The sequence below is a fragment of the Trachemys scripta genome, chromosome 10 (assembly GCF_013100865.1).
Source record: "Trachemys scripta elegans isolate TJP31775 chromosome 10, CAS_Tse_1.0, whole genome shotgun sequence".
In the NCBI taxonomy this organism is placed as follows: Eukaryota; Metazoa; Chordata; order Testudines; family Emydidae; genus Trachemys; species Trachemys scripta.
In genome coordinates, this window is record NC_048307.1 from 60,223,217 (window position 1) to 60,238,828 (window position 15,612).

Below are 15,612 nucleotides of genomic sequence, written 5' to 3' on the forward strand. Positions count from 1 at the left end.
ACTACATTGTCCTAATATGGTAATTTAAAAAAAAAACTTAATGAAACATCCAACTGTAATACTATGTAATGATTATTCTGGAATTCTGTGTAACAGGTACAGTTACTACATTCAAGCCTGCCAGTCAACACTATACAACTCCTGCATCCAATCCGGGTGCTGTCACTGTTTCACCAGTCTTTCAGTCTGTATCCAGACCTGCAACTAGCTCTGTAGCCGTTCAGCCGTTGTCTAGACCAGTGACTGTTTCAGGAACTTCCCAGACGCTACAGAGACCTATTACTGGATGTTTATCAGCTCAGCAGATACCCGGGTCAAATTCTGGAATATCACAGCCTGTTAGCAGACCGGTAACCATTCCAGTAACGACACAGCCAGTATCAAGAGATATTTCAATTCCTGTAATGGGTCAACCCGTACCGAGGCCAGTGGCTACAGTAACAGCACAACCTGTAATATTAAATCAGGTAAATTCTTATATTAATTTATAAAGCTCAAGGTTTAATTGTAGTTAAATTAATGAAGTAGAAAAAGTGGATATTGCTTATTGTATATTCACATCACTTCACAAAATTTCGGTTTCAAAGAACCTTGTGGTTTTTGTAGAAATTTACTAAACATGTCATGACACATAGGTTCCCTTTCAGGAACTTTAGTATTAAATAGGCTTTTTACTACACTGTGTTTGATGTTGTTCAATTCATTTGAAGCTTAAGGCCTCAATTTTTCAAAGACTTTGGCAGCTGGTTAACTTTACACAGGAGTAATTACATTGTCTTCAGGACAATGTATTTTTGTGTAAAAAGTTCTGCATGTGCATAAGTGTTTGCAGGATCTGGGCTTGAGTAAAATTTTGATTTTCTATATGTTGTAATTGTAAAAATAATTAATTACTCATATTTTTAAAAACTTTTGCAATGTTTTCCATTGTCTAATTTACTCTCACAAGAATGCTAAGATTTGAAATTTTCATTTTAATATTATTCTGCAGTTTAATTAAGTGGATGTTTAATACTACTGCTTTAGAACAAAAAAGTAAAAAAATGAGAATATAACCTGAGTGAACAAATTGGTAGTCCAGTAGCCTGGTGTAGGGAATAGACTTCAGTATGTATTCTAGAGTTTGCAGCGCCATTATTTGATATCAGGTTTAAAAAGTTGCAAACAAGGTGATACCTAGGGTAGCTCTACACTACAAAATTATATTGACCTAAGTTATGTCAATGCACAGCTATGGCATTAATTAAATTGCTTTTGCATATCCACACTACGTGCCTTGTTTTGGTGGTGTGCGTCCTACCAGGAGTATTGGCACCAATTTAACTGTCAGCATGGGGCATTGTGGGATGGCTTCTGAGATGCAGCAGCAGTCGATGTAAGCAACGCAGCGTCTACACTGACACTGCGTCAACCTAACTATATTGATATTGATTCTATGCCTCTCATAGAGGTGGAGTTATTAAGTCAGTGTAGTGGGCGAGTTACCTCGATGGGAGTGACATTTTAGCGTAGACACTTACAGAGTTTAGGTCAATGTAAGCTGTCTTATGTTGACCTAACTCTGTAGTATAGAGCAGGCTCTAAATATGTGGTAGTGTTTGGTAAACTGTTTTTTTCCTCTCTTATTGGTATTAATCTTAAAATGTGTTGCTAGATATTATTTCAAGATGCAAGGAGGGTGAATTTAGTATAAATGTACTAAACTCAAAATGTTGAGGAAATTGTAAACTTGGGAAGGTTCCATACACATTTTCAGAGAAACAAAATAACAAAAGTTTGATTTTTGTGAGAAACTTGTTGGAGATCCTAAATCTCTGAATTTGTGGATTTCTGTGTATCCACAGACTGGTTGTCCCTTCTGATGGCTTACTTTTTGTTTGTTTTGCTACCAGTAGTCCATCACTTTTAAGTCTTTCTGCATTCTTTTCTCTAACTTTTTGTTGCAATTTCTCTTTTGTGTGTTGCTTTGCAAAAGACTGTCATAGCAATAGTTGCTTATGCCTTTTACCCCTCACCACAATATTCTTCTTTCTCTAATAATGAACAAACCTAGAAGGAAAATATAGATGGGAACAGTAATGCACTGCAGCTATGTGTTGCAGTGTCAGTATATATATCTTGTAATATGGCTGCTTCTTTGAAAAGGAGGAGGATGTGCCTGAGTGATACTAAGACCATCTTCCCCATGAGGAGTCAGAGGACCCCAAATTGATAGAACTACAGGGATGAAATTGGGTCAGTTCTGTCACTGCTACAGACTGTTCTGAGATAGAGTAGTGAAGGTTAAATTCTCACATGAATGAGATAAAGAGGTCACATTTTTTCACAGTAGAGGAAAAATCAGAGGAGAGAAATCAGTTTGCTAAGAATTTGTAGTTAGTACCCAGCTCTAAGAGCACCATTCCTTCAAATATACTGAACTTAGGGCATCTGGGCAGGGTAGTACTTAAAGTAGTACTTTTTTTTAAAATTAGACTTTACTGAGGAAATTCAAGGTAGCGGAGCACATTCATCCAACTCATGAAAATTGTAATGGGCACTGCAACCAAATTCCAGACAAATTCAGATACCTGTAGTTGTCACAGCTTTCTTAGACTCATATGACTAGAAATCAGAGAGAGAGGACTACACTTTCAGCGTAAAAAACAAATGACTGATTCCCCTGTTGAATGGGAAATCTGTTTACTCCATTAAACTATCTGAGTGCAGGCAGGTAGCAGGAACGTTTTAAAATGTTAAAATTTGGTATCCTTCTTAAGATTATTTGCTAAATCTACAGTTTTTCCCCATCCCCTCCCCCCCTTAGCCATCTAGGATAAATTCTTCTTTTAGACAAGGATACCAATTAAAGTGTTCTGTTTGTGTTGGGTAGTTAAATTCCTTGCAGATTCATTCTGGGAAGAATCCAGACTCAAAATTTTCAGTTCTCAGCGATTTGTAATTACGTTGCTTTCAATGCGAGACCCCCTTTTTGGCACATTTGATAAAATGGATTGGCTAAAGCTAATTACTTAACAACAGTAATCCCAACTCTTCCAGAGATAAGGGATTTATGGCTATAGTGGACCAAACTCCTAAGCATTATTAGGAGGATTCATAGATTCTAGGACTGGAAGGGACCTTGAGAGGTCATCGAGTCCAGTCCCCTGCCCTCATGGCAGGACCAAATACTGTCTAGACCATCCCTGATAGACATTTATCTAACCTACTCTTAAATATCTCCAGAGATGGAGATTCCACAGCCTCCCTAGGCAACACACAACACACCTGTTAATACATCCCAGAAGGATAATCTTCAAATACATGCCAACCATAGCACACTAGTTTTGGGAGACTTCCTGTCTCAATGGTCAAGTTTTGAAATGGAGGTTTGGTTCCAGTAAGGCTTTTCAGTTCTTGGGCAAGTCAGAGAACAGTCAGAGAACAGGCTCAGTGATGAGGGGCAGAGGCGTATTCTGACTAACTTGTATCAGTGTGTCCTGTTTCTTCACTGGGTAGAGATTGTCTTACTTTAAGAAGTTGTGGTCAGGGATCCTAGCTGAAATTAGGTTCTCAAGATGACAAATGCAAATTATAAGTGTAAACATCAATGTGTATTCAACTCTAGTGGTGGTGGTTCTTTGCATTTGCAGATGCAGGAACTCAAATCAACTTTGCACTTGACCTTTCGCTGAGGTCATAAAACTGGTGTTTAAAGCATGCTTTGAGATATCTACCCAATAGAGATTGTGACTTCTAAGGCATTGGAAGATATTGATTCATTTTGCATATGACATGACTGAATCAGTTTGTGCAAAAAGAGTACTTGAAAATGGAATTTTCATGGGTTGTCATTCTACCATACAGTTCAGAGGATATCATGGTCTCTATGAATATCCATCTCACCTCTTTCTACATTCTTCCTGGCCAGATAACTTAATTGTGTGCTGGGAAATGTACATGTGCTACCATTCATCCCAACAAAAGCATCTTGAATTCTCTCCAAAATAATGGTGATCACTACAAAAACATTTTGGAAGTGTGGCTATAGAGTCATGGTACCATACTCAGATGATTGATTTGTATTAAGACATAAAGGACTTCAATGAAGCTATTGTATCAGCTGATGATCTGGCCCATCATTTTTCAAGTGTAGACAATATGCACAGTCCTCCACACCTCCTTAAAGCTTGATAATGAACAGATCAAAGAACTCTGAAAACTAATCCCAAATCATTAGTAATATTTTTAACATAACCAAAAGGATAACTCATTTTTTCAGAGCTGCTGTTAAGGGTCAGTCTCAATTTGGTAAGGTTGGATGAGGAGTTCATTTGAGGAAATGAAGACTTGAGGGGTTTTTTTCCTTTGCGTCATTCAGGGTCTGCATCGAAGGAATTTACAAAAAAAGATTCCCACAGATGTGTGCTCTCATTCTGTTGAAATCTGTTGTGGCACTGGTGGGGGCCTTAACTAGACAAGCCATATTTGTTTTTAGCACTATTAATTAGACTTGCTTTCAGCAGGCTTAATCAGTGTAGTGGTACAAATTGGTAGTAAAGAATATAACAATTGCTATAGATGCTAAAGGGTTGTCTTGTGAATGGAAAGGTACAACTGTGAATGGGACGTGTTTCATGAGATCTTTATATCAAAATCTGGTCTACCCTATGAAAGTCACTCGGAAAACAGAGTTATCATTGTCAAGTTTTCAGTTTCATCATGCAAGTTGGGAAGAAGGGGTGAAAAGGACACATTTATTCACAGTAAAGGAAAAATCATCAGAGGAGAGAAATCAGTTTGCTAAGAATTTGTAGTTAGTACCCAGGTCTAAGAGCACCATTTGTGGATATCTTCAACATACTTCAAATCTGCTGGCACAAGTCACTAGAGGAGAGACATGGGACCCAAGTCATGTGCCTTTTCCTGATGATCTTTTTGTTGTGTCAAGCCTCCTTACCCAGGCTTTCATTTTGCCTTGTATTCTCCCACAGTTTTAATCCAGTGCTAAATAGGTTGTGGACTCTGCTCTTTGAGCCTTTGGCTTCTTTTCTTTTTAAAGGAACAATCTTTTTTAAAAAAACTCTCTGTGCTAGGGGAAAAAATACATCTAGGTATCTGCATGAAGCTGGTATGCTGAGAAAGGGAAATAAAATAAGTCAATTCTTGATAGGGAAAAGTTGAGGACAGGCTTGGATTTGGGTTTTGTCCTATTTTTTTTACATTGTTGTTAAGTTAAAACTAAAAATGAACCCAGCTCTATCATCTGGTTGTTCTTAATTCATTATGCTGCTTCTGGAAATTGCATATATTCTATATAAAGTTTTTGTGTGGAGTGGCCATTTGAATGAATTGGCACTTATGATATGGCAGGTACCATGTGAACATTTTACGACCAGTTTACTTTGTGAATGCTTCTGGTATATAACTTAGAAGACATTTAGAATTTCAGTGGGTATTGTTGGCTTCAGAAATAACCCACTAGGATGAATTAAGGTGCGTAGGTTTTTATGTTGAATTTGCAGCCACAAACACAGTATATTTATTGGTTTCTATTTTGAAGGTTATAATTGGTACTAGGAGGGCATATACTTTAAATGAGAACTTCAGCTCTGGAAAATAGGATAAAAACTGCAAGAAGACCCTAAAATTATGTGTGTCATGAGTTGTCTTCACCTGGAAATTTTCATGGTTTTCATTAATTATTAACAATTAGTTCTTTTCTGGAATGCTCTAAACTGACTTTACTACTGCATAGCTCACTATAAAAATATTAATGATATATTGATCCTTCTTTTATGATCACAAAAGAATTGCCTAACCTAAGTACTGATTATGGCTTCTGAATCTTGGCTTGAATTGGTGCTTGAACAGGTGGCACTTAAAAAAACCCAAAATAACTCATCTTGCTCTGTTTGTATTAAGAAGTTTCTATTTACTATGAGTTTACATTGGGTTCTGATTTGTGTCCTTTAAAATGCAGTTAGCTAGCTGTGGAAATAATGTGTAAAGTTTCTAAATTTAAATTGAAAGGAAGAAAGTGGGCAAATGCTTAGAGAAAAAAATCCTCTTAATTAGAAACACTAGCAGATTTAGGATAAATCAGATAGTAAACTCTGTTTTTATTCAGATAAATAAATCAGTAGTATGCATACTTTCTCTAAAATGTACAGAACGTACACATGCACACTTACCCTGGATAAATCAACCACAGATGAACCAGGTCAGGTTTTAATTGTTTTAACAGAATTTATATTATTATTTTGGCAGATGGTAATTATAACTTCAGTATTTACAGAATAAGTGTTTAAATTATCTGAATCCAATTGTAGTTACAAAAAACAAGCATATGATACTGTAAGTTGCATTTGTATATTGATTTTTTTATGCAAATTTCAAAATGCTTTATAAAGATTAAGTCCCAATTTTTCCCTCTCCCCTCCTTTTGAAAATGGCTTATCAGGGTTATATTGCGAGTTCTCCACAAGCTGTACCAAATAATACTTCGGGCATACTGTTCGGCTTGAGACAGAAGTCAGGAGTTCCTCACTACCAGAGTGGATCAGTAGTGACTATGACAGGTGAGTGTATGTTAGTAAAAGCTTTTTTTTTTTTTTTAAGAGTAAAAGTATAGAGTGTTTGGGTTATAATTTTAATAGAGGTTTCAGAACATAGGATAGTTTATTAGTGTTTGTAAAATAGCAGTATTGGTGTCCATGTTACGAAGGAAGATTTGGATCATTGCACTTAAAATATACTTTCCAATAAAGTCTTGCTCTTGTGAACTCACACATGTTATATGATGACCCCAATCAATATATGCGTGTGATTTTTGTCTGTCTATATTAAAAAATTACTGCCAGACTCACTGAAATGACTTTTTTGGCAGGCAAAAGTTCATTTGCAGCATATGCAGCTCTCTCTGGATGACATCAATAAAAGTGTCTGTCAGTCAGCCAGTGAGAGCCCATGGAACAACTTCCTGAGTCTGCTCAGTGGATTCCCTAGATGTCATTCTTTGTTTCCTGATTGCTATATATAGCAATTGGAGTAGACAGATCAAAGGGATCTGTTCTGGGAAACTGGGGGTGGGGGGGAAGAATGCTTGTCATGAGCCTCTGAAGTATTTTTTTTTTTTTAATTCTTTATTTTTAGTTGCAGAAACTGTTTTATCTGGCTGAAGAAAATTGTATTTATTTGAAATACTAATTAGAACATGTAAAGTTAAATTACATTTTATAATAAATAAGTATATGCTGTAAATTTAAACTTCAAGTGTCAATTATGACGAATTGCATTTTTGTGGTAATTGAATGACAAACTTAATTGTTGGTCAGCCTGTAATTCAATCTATAATGAAATATAATTGACAATTTTTCTGATCCTTCTACAAGAGGTGACTAAAACAGAAATGCTATGTGAAGCAGAATGAGTAAGATGAAAATCTAACCAATTCTTGTGGGGGAGGTGGTGGTTTCATAACACTCTAAATGGGGCACTCTCTCCCATCCTCCATCTGCTCCCAAATGAGTGAAGGGTGTGTTTTTTCCAGTAGTTATCCACACACACTTATTGGTATAGTCTCCTCCATTCCTACCCCACCCTTGTTCTGTGATTTATTCTAGCTGGGGAGAAGGTGGGGCAAGTAGCTCTTGGCAAGATCAAGCACTTATCTACTTTATCAAGTGTTCAGCATTCTAGTCTTATCCAGCAAAGCTCTTAAGCAGGTGCTTAACTTTAACCACTTGAGCAGTTTCGTTGACGTCAGAGGGAAACTGAAAAGTTACGCCCATGCTTATGTGCTTTGCTGGACTGGAGCCAGAGTGCTCCGCACCTTCAAGGACTGAGCCCTTAAATGACTGTGAATTGAGGTGTTATGCAGTTCATGTGAGGTAGGAAAGTAGGTGTGTGGTCTGTATTGGATTTAGAGATTAAAAAAAGAATTTAACATTGCTTATTTAAATTATTGAGAACAAAACTGCTTTTTGCCCCTTTTAGAAACAGAGGGAGAGTGTAATAGAGTGAAATAAAATGTAGCAAGAAAAGCCTGCTGGAGAAGATTAAGGAACAGACAAAGGAAATTGATAGGCTGAGAGGAATACTTACTGAGTTAGTAAGCAAAAGTAGGACTGAGCTGGGTTGACTAAATTGAGAACCGTGTGTGCAGTAGTAAGGACCTGAGAGCCAAAACAAATAGGTGGTCAGTTTCATATCACATGTGAGCTCCATAAGACCAAAACCTTTAATGCAAGTGAGGGAGAGGCAGCAGGAAGTCTTTAGCATTCAAGCCTACCTGTTTGCCAAGAATTCTAGAAAAATTCTGACTCACATGTTTTCAGAAAACACAGTTAAAATCAAGTACACTGAGGACTTGATTATTTAGAAATATCAAGAGTTTTCATGTTAATTGATAAGAATTATTAACATTTACCTTTATCAGAAATAATCTTAGATAATTAAACAAAAATCAGTTACTGATTGTAAATTGTTCAAGACCCAGAACAAGCTTAAAATAATTTTGTGTACTGATTGTTTTAATCTATTATGTGTGTGGGAGAAAAGGAGTAAATACTTTCCACTTGTTAAATGGAATAAGAGCACTTTGAAATTTTTTTTTAAATCTAGTATTGCATGTATTATTTACAGAATTGAATACTGTGATATCAAGTTGGAATTGTTCATAGTAACAAATGCTGAAAATTAATATTTTGGCTAAAATAGAAAATCTTGGTATAGCCCAGGGATCGACAACGTTCGGCACGCGGCTCGCCAGGGTAAGCACCGTGGCGGGCCGGGCCAGTTTTATTTACCCGCTGACGCGGCAGGTTCGGCCGATCGCGGCCCCCACTGGCTGCGGTTCGCCGTTCCGGGCCAATGGGGCGGCGAGAAGCAGCACGGGCAAGCGATGTGCTGGCCGCGGCTGCTCGCCGCCCCCATTGGCCCGGGACGGCGAACCGCGGCCAGTGGGGGCCGCGATCGGCCGAACCTGCCGCGTCAGCGGGTAAATAAAACTGGCCCGGCCCGCCACGGTGCTTACCCTGGCGAGCCGCGTGCCGAACGTTGCCAACCCCTAGTATAGCCAAATGTAAATACTTAATCATACCTGTTAAATTCAACGCTTTATTCAACACCTGTCAGGTGGTGTGATTCTTTCTGAAGTGTTATTTTTTAAAGTTAAAAATCTGTAGCCCAAAATAAAAACCGTAGGCCTAAGTCTTCTTTCATGCTGGTGTAAATTGCAACTCATTGTAGTCATTCGAATTTTATCAGTGTAAATTGGTCTGAGGGGAGGATTGGGCTATGGGTGAGAGGTGTTGCACCAATATATGTATTTATTATCAAACAGTCAGTAACTGTCCTGCTCAGGTGACTATTGATCATTCAGATTTCACAAGCCTCTTAGTAACTACCTCTAACTAATTTATTCTCCAATTCAGAAAAGCACTTGAGCACATGCTTAACTTTGAGCTCAGAATTCAGTGGGACTTATGTGCCTAAGCGGTTTCCTAAAGCTGGGCAATTGGCTCCATCCTGCAATCTCTTATGAATGTGCTTAACTTTACTACTATGAGTAGTCTCATTGAAATAAAAGTTAAGCATGTGCGTCAGTGTTTGCAAGGTTCAGACCATGTAAATTGGTGATAGTTCTATAAAATTGACTAGTTTTCAGATTGGCAACCAGTTTTACTGATTATTACACAGTGTTTGGAATTTCTTTGTTTAAAATAGCATTTTTCACAGTATAACTGCAGCTGTTTTTCAGTGTGCATTTGAATTCTGTTCTTATCTACTATTGTAAACAAATTCTCCTACTCTTAGGATGGCTATTCTGAAAGAGACAACTTAATAGAATTAACTTGACTCTTCTAATGTAGAACCACAGAAAACAATCCCACGCTAATTTGAGCATATGTACTCTCCTGCTGTTTGTGTTACTCCTAGTAACATATTTGGAGTTGCATGAAACCCTGTGAGAATGTGCACCATTGTAAATATGGAACAGAATTCTTAATGGTGTATATTTTTCTTGGAACACATCAGAAGTTTTTTTTATAATTCCTTATTGATAGGAAATATTACAAATTATATTGAAACTTGATTTTCTTCTGACACACGACTTTGAAAAAAATGGTATTTTATAGGTGGTTCCACTAAGTCGGTTCAACCTGAATAGTCAGTTATACAAATACATCTAATAGTCACATCTACAGCATCCATTGTTGTTCACAGGCCCATTGCACAAGTAAATTCAGTGGTACAGAAGAATACATATTTGGTACCAGCTCTACAACAGCCATTGCTAATCAACACACAGAAGCCCCAGCAAGAATCTCACACATTTAGCAGTGCATGTATAAGTAAACAAAAGCACTAAAGAAAGATAATACCCAATGAGTAGCCCAGATCTGATTTAGCAATTTTTAATTACCTTGGGCAAAAGTTGCATAAACTGAATGGGAAATGTTTAACATGTTCACTTCAGAAAATGACTGGGTTTGTATCATTAGAAAGTATGACTGCAAAACAGCTTTTTAAGTTGGTTAAGTATAAAAGTCTGAGCTAAAAGTTAAGTACATTCTCATTATAGGGCATAATGAAGGCAGTTTCAATAGGCATTAGGATCTTTGTATTGGAGAGACAAGGTGGCTGAGGTAGTATCTTTGATTGGTCCAACTTCTGTTGGTGAAGAAGACAATTTTTCAGGCTTATAGAGCTTAAGAAGAGCTCTGTGTAAGCTCAAAAGCTTCTCTTCCTCACAAACAGAAGTTGGTCCAATAAAAGATATTCTCTCACCCACAATGTCTCTATAATATTCTGGGGCTGACACGGCTACAACAATACTACATACAATTTTTGTACTGACATCCACGTGACATTCATAATTGCTGTAACAAAACTAGTTATTACGACAAAGGCTTTCTTGTACAAGTAATGAATGAGAGTCACAATTGCAATTTAGGTGGGTGTCGCCACGTTAAGTCCTAGTTTTCATTTTTTGTGAAAAAGTGAGCTCTTTAACAATTCTCCAAGAGATCAGCTATCCTTCTGTTGTTTGTAAGGAAAGATAAGGACAGATTCTCAATTCCACCCAAGAAGTGCTGAATGCAGCTGGAGAGTGGAGAAGGGAGTGCACAGGACCTATTTTCTGTTCTCACCCTGTTGTTGGTCCAGTCCCCAGTATAAACTATAGAAGTCTGAAAGCTGGTGTCTAATTTATTGTAGTTCCCAGTGGACCTCAGGAACTGTCCTGGCAGCCAGGAACACACTACTGGCATGTAGGGATTCCCCCGACATGCCTTTGGTTACCTTGTTTCACCAGTACATTGAGTGGGTGATATTGGATGATTCTCCTATGCAGGGGAAATCATCCAGTGCCAGACATGCTGGCTTTAGGGGAACTTGGCACTGGAAAAAAGGCACACAGCTTTTCTAATGGACCTAATCAGGCCATTGATATACATGTATTTGAAAGTTGCTTTTAATATTTTGCATTTTTATAGGGCACTAGCAAACTGTTGCTTCTAATTCCCCTCCAACCTTTTGGAAGCTATTTCAGTTCTTTTTCCTTCAAATGGCTAATGAGAATTACCATTTTCTGGATAGTTGGGAATTATCTATAGCGCAACTTTCATTTTATATAAGATCTTGCATACAAACTGAAATCTCAGACATTTTGACAGAAGTAAGTAACATACATTGTGATGGGTTGTACCCCTTAAGGTACCACCCGATGTGCTGGGATATCACTGAGGCCGCCTGTTCTGCCAGCCAGGGCACCCTTTTACCTGTCTTGCTGAACCAGGCTATTAAGCCTCCTCCAGCACACATGCAGGCAGCGCCACACCCAACTGCAGAATGACACAGATACTGAGAATAGCTCTGGGAAGTGTCAGCCTAAGGGACCTGCTCCAGCACTCAGGTGTCCACCTCCCTTGGGGTGCAAACCCAAAGGTATATTATGAAATCTGCCTCCTCCCTCAATGTGGAGAAAGGTATGCACAGCCTCTCATCTCCCCCGCGCCCCCATGAATTGCACAAACGGGGTTATATTATAACCAAGAAATAAGTTTATTAGCTATAAAAGATGAATTTTAAGTGGTTAAAGAGGTAGCAAACAGAACAAAGCAGATTACTAAGCAAATAAAACAAAACACACAAACTGAGCTTATGGCACCTTCGAGACTAACAAAGAAATTTGTTAGTCTCTAAGGTGCCACAATTACTCCTGTTCTTTTTGTGGATGCAGACTAAGTCTGCTGGATGCTACTCTGAAAATGAGCTTGTTTCACTAAAGAAATTGGTTACAAATAGTAATTTCTCATCCTAGATAATGTTGCAGGCAGATTACAGAAAGTCTTGAAAGGCATCTGCACTGGTCTCCAGCTTGAGACCTCAGGTATTATTACTCACAAGCCAGACACCCTTCCAGCTTGGGCTCAGCCCTTCTCCCCACAATTCAGTTCTTGCTTTCGGGTGTTTTTCAGTGTCTCTTTGGGTGTGGAGGCAGAGGAGAACCACAATGATGTCATTCCCCTGCCTTCTGTAGCTCTTGTGTATGGTAGGAACCCTTTGTCTCCCAGTGACAGAACACTGGCTTTCCAAGGGATGGGTCCAGTACCAGGTGACTCAGACCCATGTCTCTGCAGAGCTGTGGCAGCCATTACTCATAGGCTGTCTGGAGCGTCCACAGGAAGACTAAGCTCTTTCACAGTCCATTGTCATTGCTAGTGGGCCATTAGCCCTGCCTTGCTTTTCCATAGTTGTACCTGAAAGACTACTTGGGGGTGACACCCAAAGTAACACATTTGAAATATAGGTACATATTCCTAACTTCAGATACAGAAATGATACAAGCATACAAATTGGATAATCACATTCAGTAAACCATAACCTTTCCAGTGATATCTTACATGAGCCATCTTGCATAAAGTATATCTCAGTTATATCATATTCATGTCATAAACATATTTTCATAAAGAATATGGAGTGAAACATCAAATACATAAACTAAAACTGAATACTAAGTAAAAGAGAGAGATTCTGTTGAAGAGAAGAATGAAAAGGCACTTCCAAATAGTATGCATTGCAGTGACTAATGCTATAGCCATCTGTGGTTAGGCACGCAAATTTGGCCTGTGCTAGATGAAGAGGGATCAGAAAGACCAGGCTCTTTAGGTAGGCTCCAACAAATATATGAGGTGTCTTAAATGAGGGGGCTGCAGTCTATTTTCTTATTCATTCACATCACATTAACTTCCAAGTATTGATGGCTGACTCAAACAAACATAATTTTCCTAATTTATAAACGGCTTATTGGGTAGAGGAGATTTTAATAACTATTATTTGTTTAGACTTGTTTGTCCATTTAAAAAGTAATCATCAGTAAGAGATTGGTAATATACTATGAAAAAACTGAGGTTCTTTAATTTAAACTGCTATAGGTCTGAATGAGAGTGGTTTTGTGTCTAAGCGTCCAGCTACTTCTGAAGCCAACAGTGTTACTCCAAAAAAGGCCAAGCCTAATGAGGTTGGTGCTGGAAGCAATTCAACTGTATCACCTTCAGTTAACTCTCCAACAGTAACACCATCACAAAATGTTTCTTCAAAAGGTAGGGTAGATTAAATGGTCTAGCTGTTAAATCCATGTATCTGTTCCATGGAAAAAGCTAGCACTAATGCAATGTTAAAGTTGAACGATCAACACTAAGAAGTTAAGGCAGAGTTAACTCAACAGCTCTGCCTGCCCCTTGTGCCTATGCCTTAAAATATGTTCTCTTCTTATATAAAGAGGTATTTTTTAATACTCTATATAATACACACTGAAGCCTTACAAATGTTACAGTATATTTAGTCTTCAGATGTGGCTTGTTTTGAGTTTCATTGATCTCTATAAAGCAAGTCAAGAATAAAGTTAACTGGTTCAGTAATTGTGAAGATATGAATATTTAGAGTTCATTGGCCCAGAGTTAAATCACATTACCTTAGAATCTATATATAAAAAATGGAATAGCAAAATAGTACCTTTTTTGAAGATTAATAACCAAGATTGCAAGGATTCTCTGAGTGAAGAATTTCCTGTTCGGACCTGCAACTGCAGAAATCCCCTCCCCAAAGAAAAATCCTGTTAATAGCAATTTTGTTGATTTAGTTTGAAATAGCTTCTTCTTTTGCGCTCTGATAGGCCTCTCCCTCCCTACAAAAGGAGAGGAATTCTAGCTATTTTAGATTAGCATATTCATTAAAACAATTTGGCAAAAGCTACGTGAGTTTATGAAATGTTTCAGTTGACCCAATTCTTAATTTTTTGCCTCCTCTCTTCCCGCAGGCCAAAAATGAATAATGTTGCCTGGTTCTTCTTATAAGGTGGTGTGTTGACTGTTGTGACCTTTGGTCATAGTCTGGTAGATTACAGTTGACCTCAAATAGTTCATATGTATTCTTTTAAAAAAAAAAAAAAACAGCCCTCCTGTGTTTATTCCTCCTTTTGTCTAAACTGCTTACCTGGATAGGACTGTATGCCAAAGAGAGAACTTCATCTACAGAGGCAGCTGGCTCTGATTTTGGCAGTTCCAAGAGAGCTTAAGCCCAGATATAAGCAATATTCACTAAAGATGAGCTATTCCAACATTTAAATACAAACTGATTAGCAGGTGGCAAACAATTTTTATGTTAATAAGAGAAAACACTATTCTCTCATGAATGTGGGTGTAGTGCCTGAGATACCTATTTATTCTCCATGAACCTCAAAGACATCTTAGATCAGCACGAATGATGCAGCTGAATAGGCTTAGGTTCCAACTACCTGGCAGAGAGAACAATACTCTCATCACTAATAGCCAAGTCATGTAACTCCTTTCCAGAAGTGGTCAGACTAAATCCTGTAAAACAAAAATTCTAAATGCTGTCTTAAAATCACTGCATAAGTAGTGCTGCATAAGGACCTTAGATAGGTAGATCATCTAGCTCTTGTTATCTCTTCCACTCTTAAAGTATTTTTGGACATACAGTAATATTGTGTGCAAGTTGTCACCAAAAAGAATTTGAAAATGAAAGGGTAATTATAATGGCAGTTGGAATTCAGTCTTTAATTACAGCCACCACTGTCACCTGAGTTGTAATAGATTTCATTTTAAACCATGTATTTTTCTGGACTTCTAAGACGTTTTGTCATAATTACTCTTGTGATGGACTGTAAATTTGGAGTCCTAATGTACACTTCACATTTTACAGGTACTAATACTACATCAAGCAATGTTAAAAATGGAGCACCTTTTCCACGAGCTTGTCCAAAATGCAATATTCACTTCAATCTTATGGATCCTTTAAAAAATCACATGAAGGTAAAAGTTTTTTGTATTTGTGAAAAGTAATTATAAACATTTTGGGATTAAGCAGAGTTGTAAAACAGGGGTCAAATTTTTATGACAAGTTACAGATGTTCTGCACTTTGGATATTTTCATCATGGGCCCAATTTGCTGAGATGCTGAATGTTTTTCACACCCATGAGCAAAGAAGAATGAAAAAGAAATTAGCAAAATGAGATTAATTTTCACCTGTTTTTTCATTGTTCCTGGTCCTTTTGAAAGGTGCACTCTTGCTTTGTCATATGTAAATAAAAACCTCGTAGGCTT

At 37.8% G+C, this 15,612-nt stretch overlaps 1 protein-coding gene across 9 annotated transcripts in view; it reads left to right on the forward strand.

The window, feature by feature from the left end:
• Positions 1–15,612, forward strand: part of ZNF280D (zinc finger protein 280D) — an 85,718-nt gene that overhangs the window by 28,710 nt on the left and 41,396 nt on the right. For 8 of the 9 annotated variants that reach the window (XR_004647308.1, XR_004647305.1, XR_004647304.1 and 5 more), the window contains 4 exons: positions 97–467; positions 6,443–6,560; positions 13,422–13,589; positions 15,211–15,320. Coding sequence is in view for 4 of the 9 variants with exons in the window: in XM_034782813.1 (XP_034638704.1) it covers positions 97–467; positions 6,443–6,560; positions 13,422–13,589; positions 15,211–15,320 (767 nt within the window). In the remaining 5 variants the exon portion in view is untranslated. The remainder of the gene's footprint in view (positions 1–96; positions 468–6,442; positions 6,561–13,421; positions 13,590–15,210; positions 15,321–15,612) is intronic. The other variant, XM_034782816.1, reaches the window with a different exon arrangement.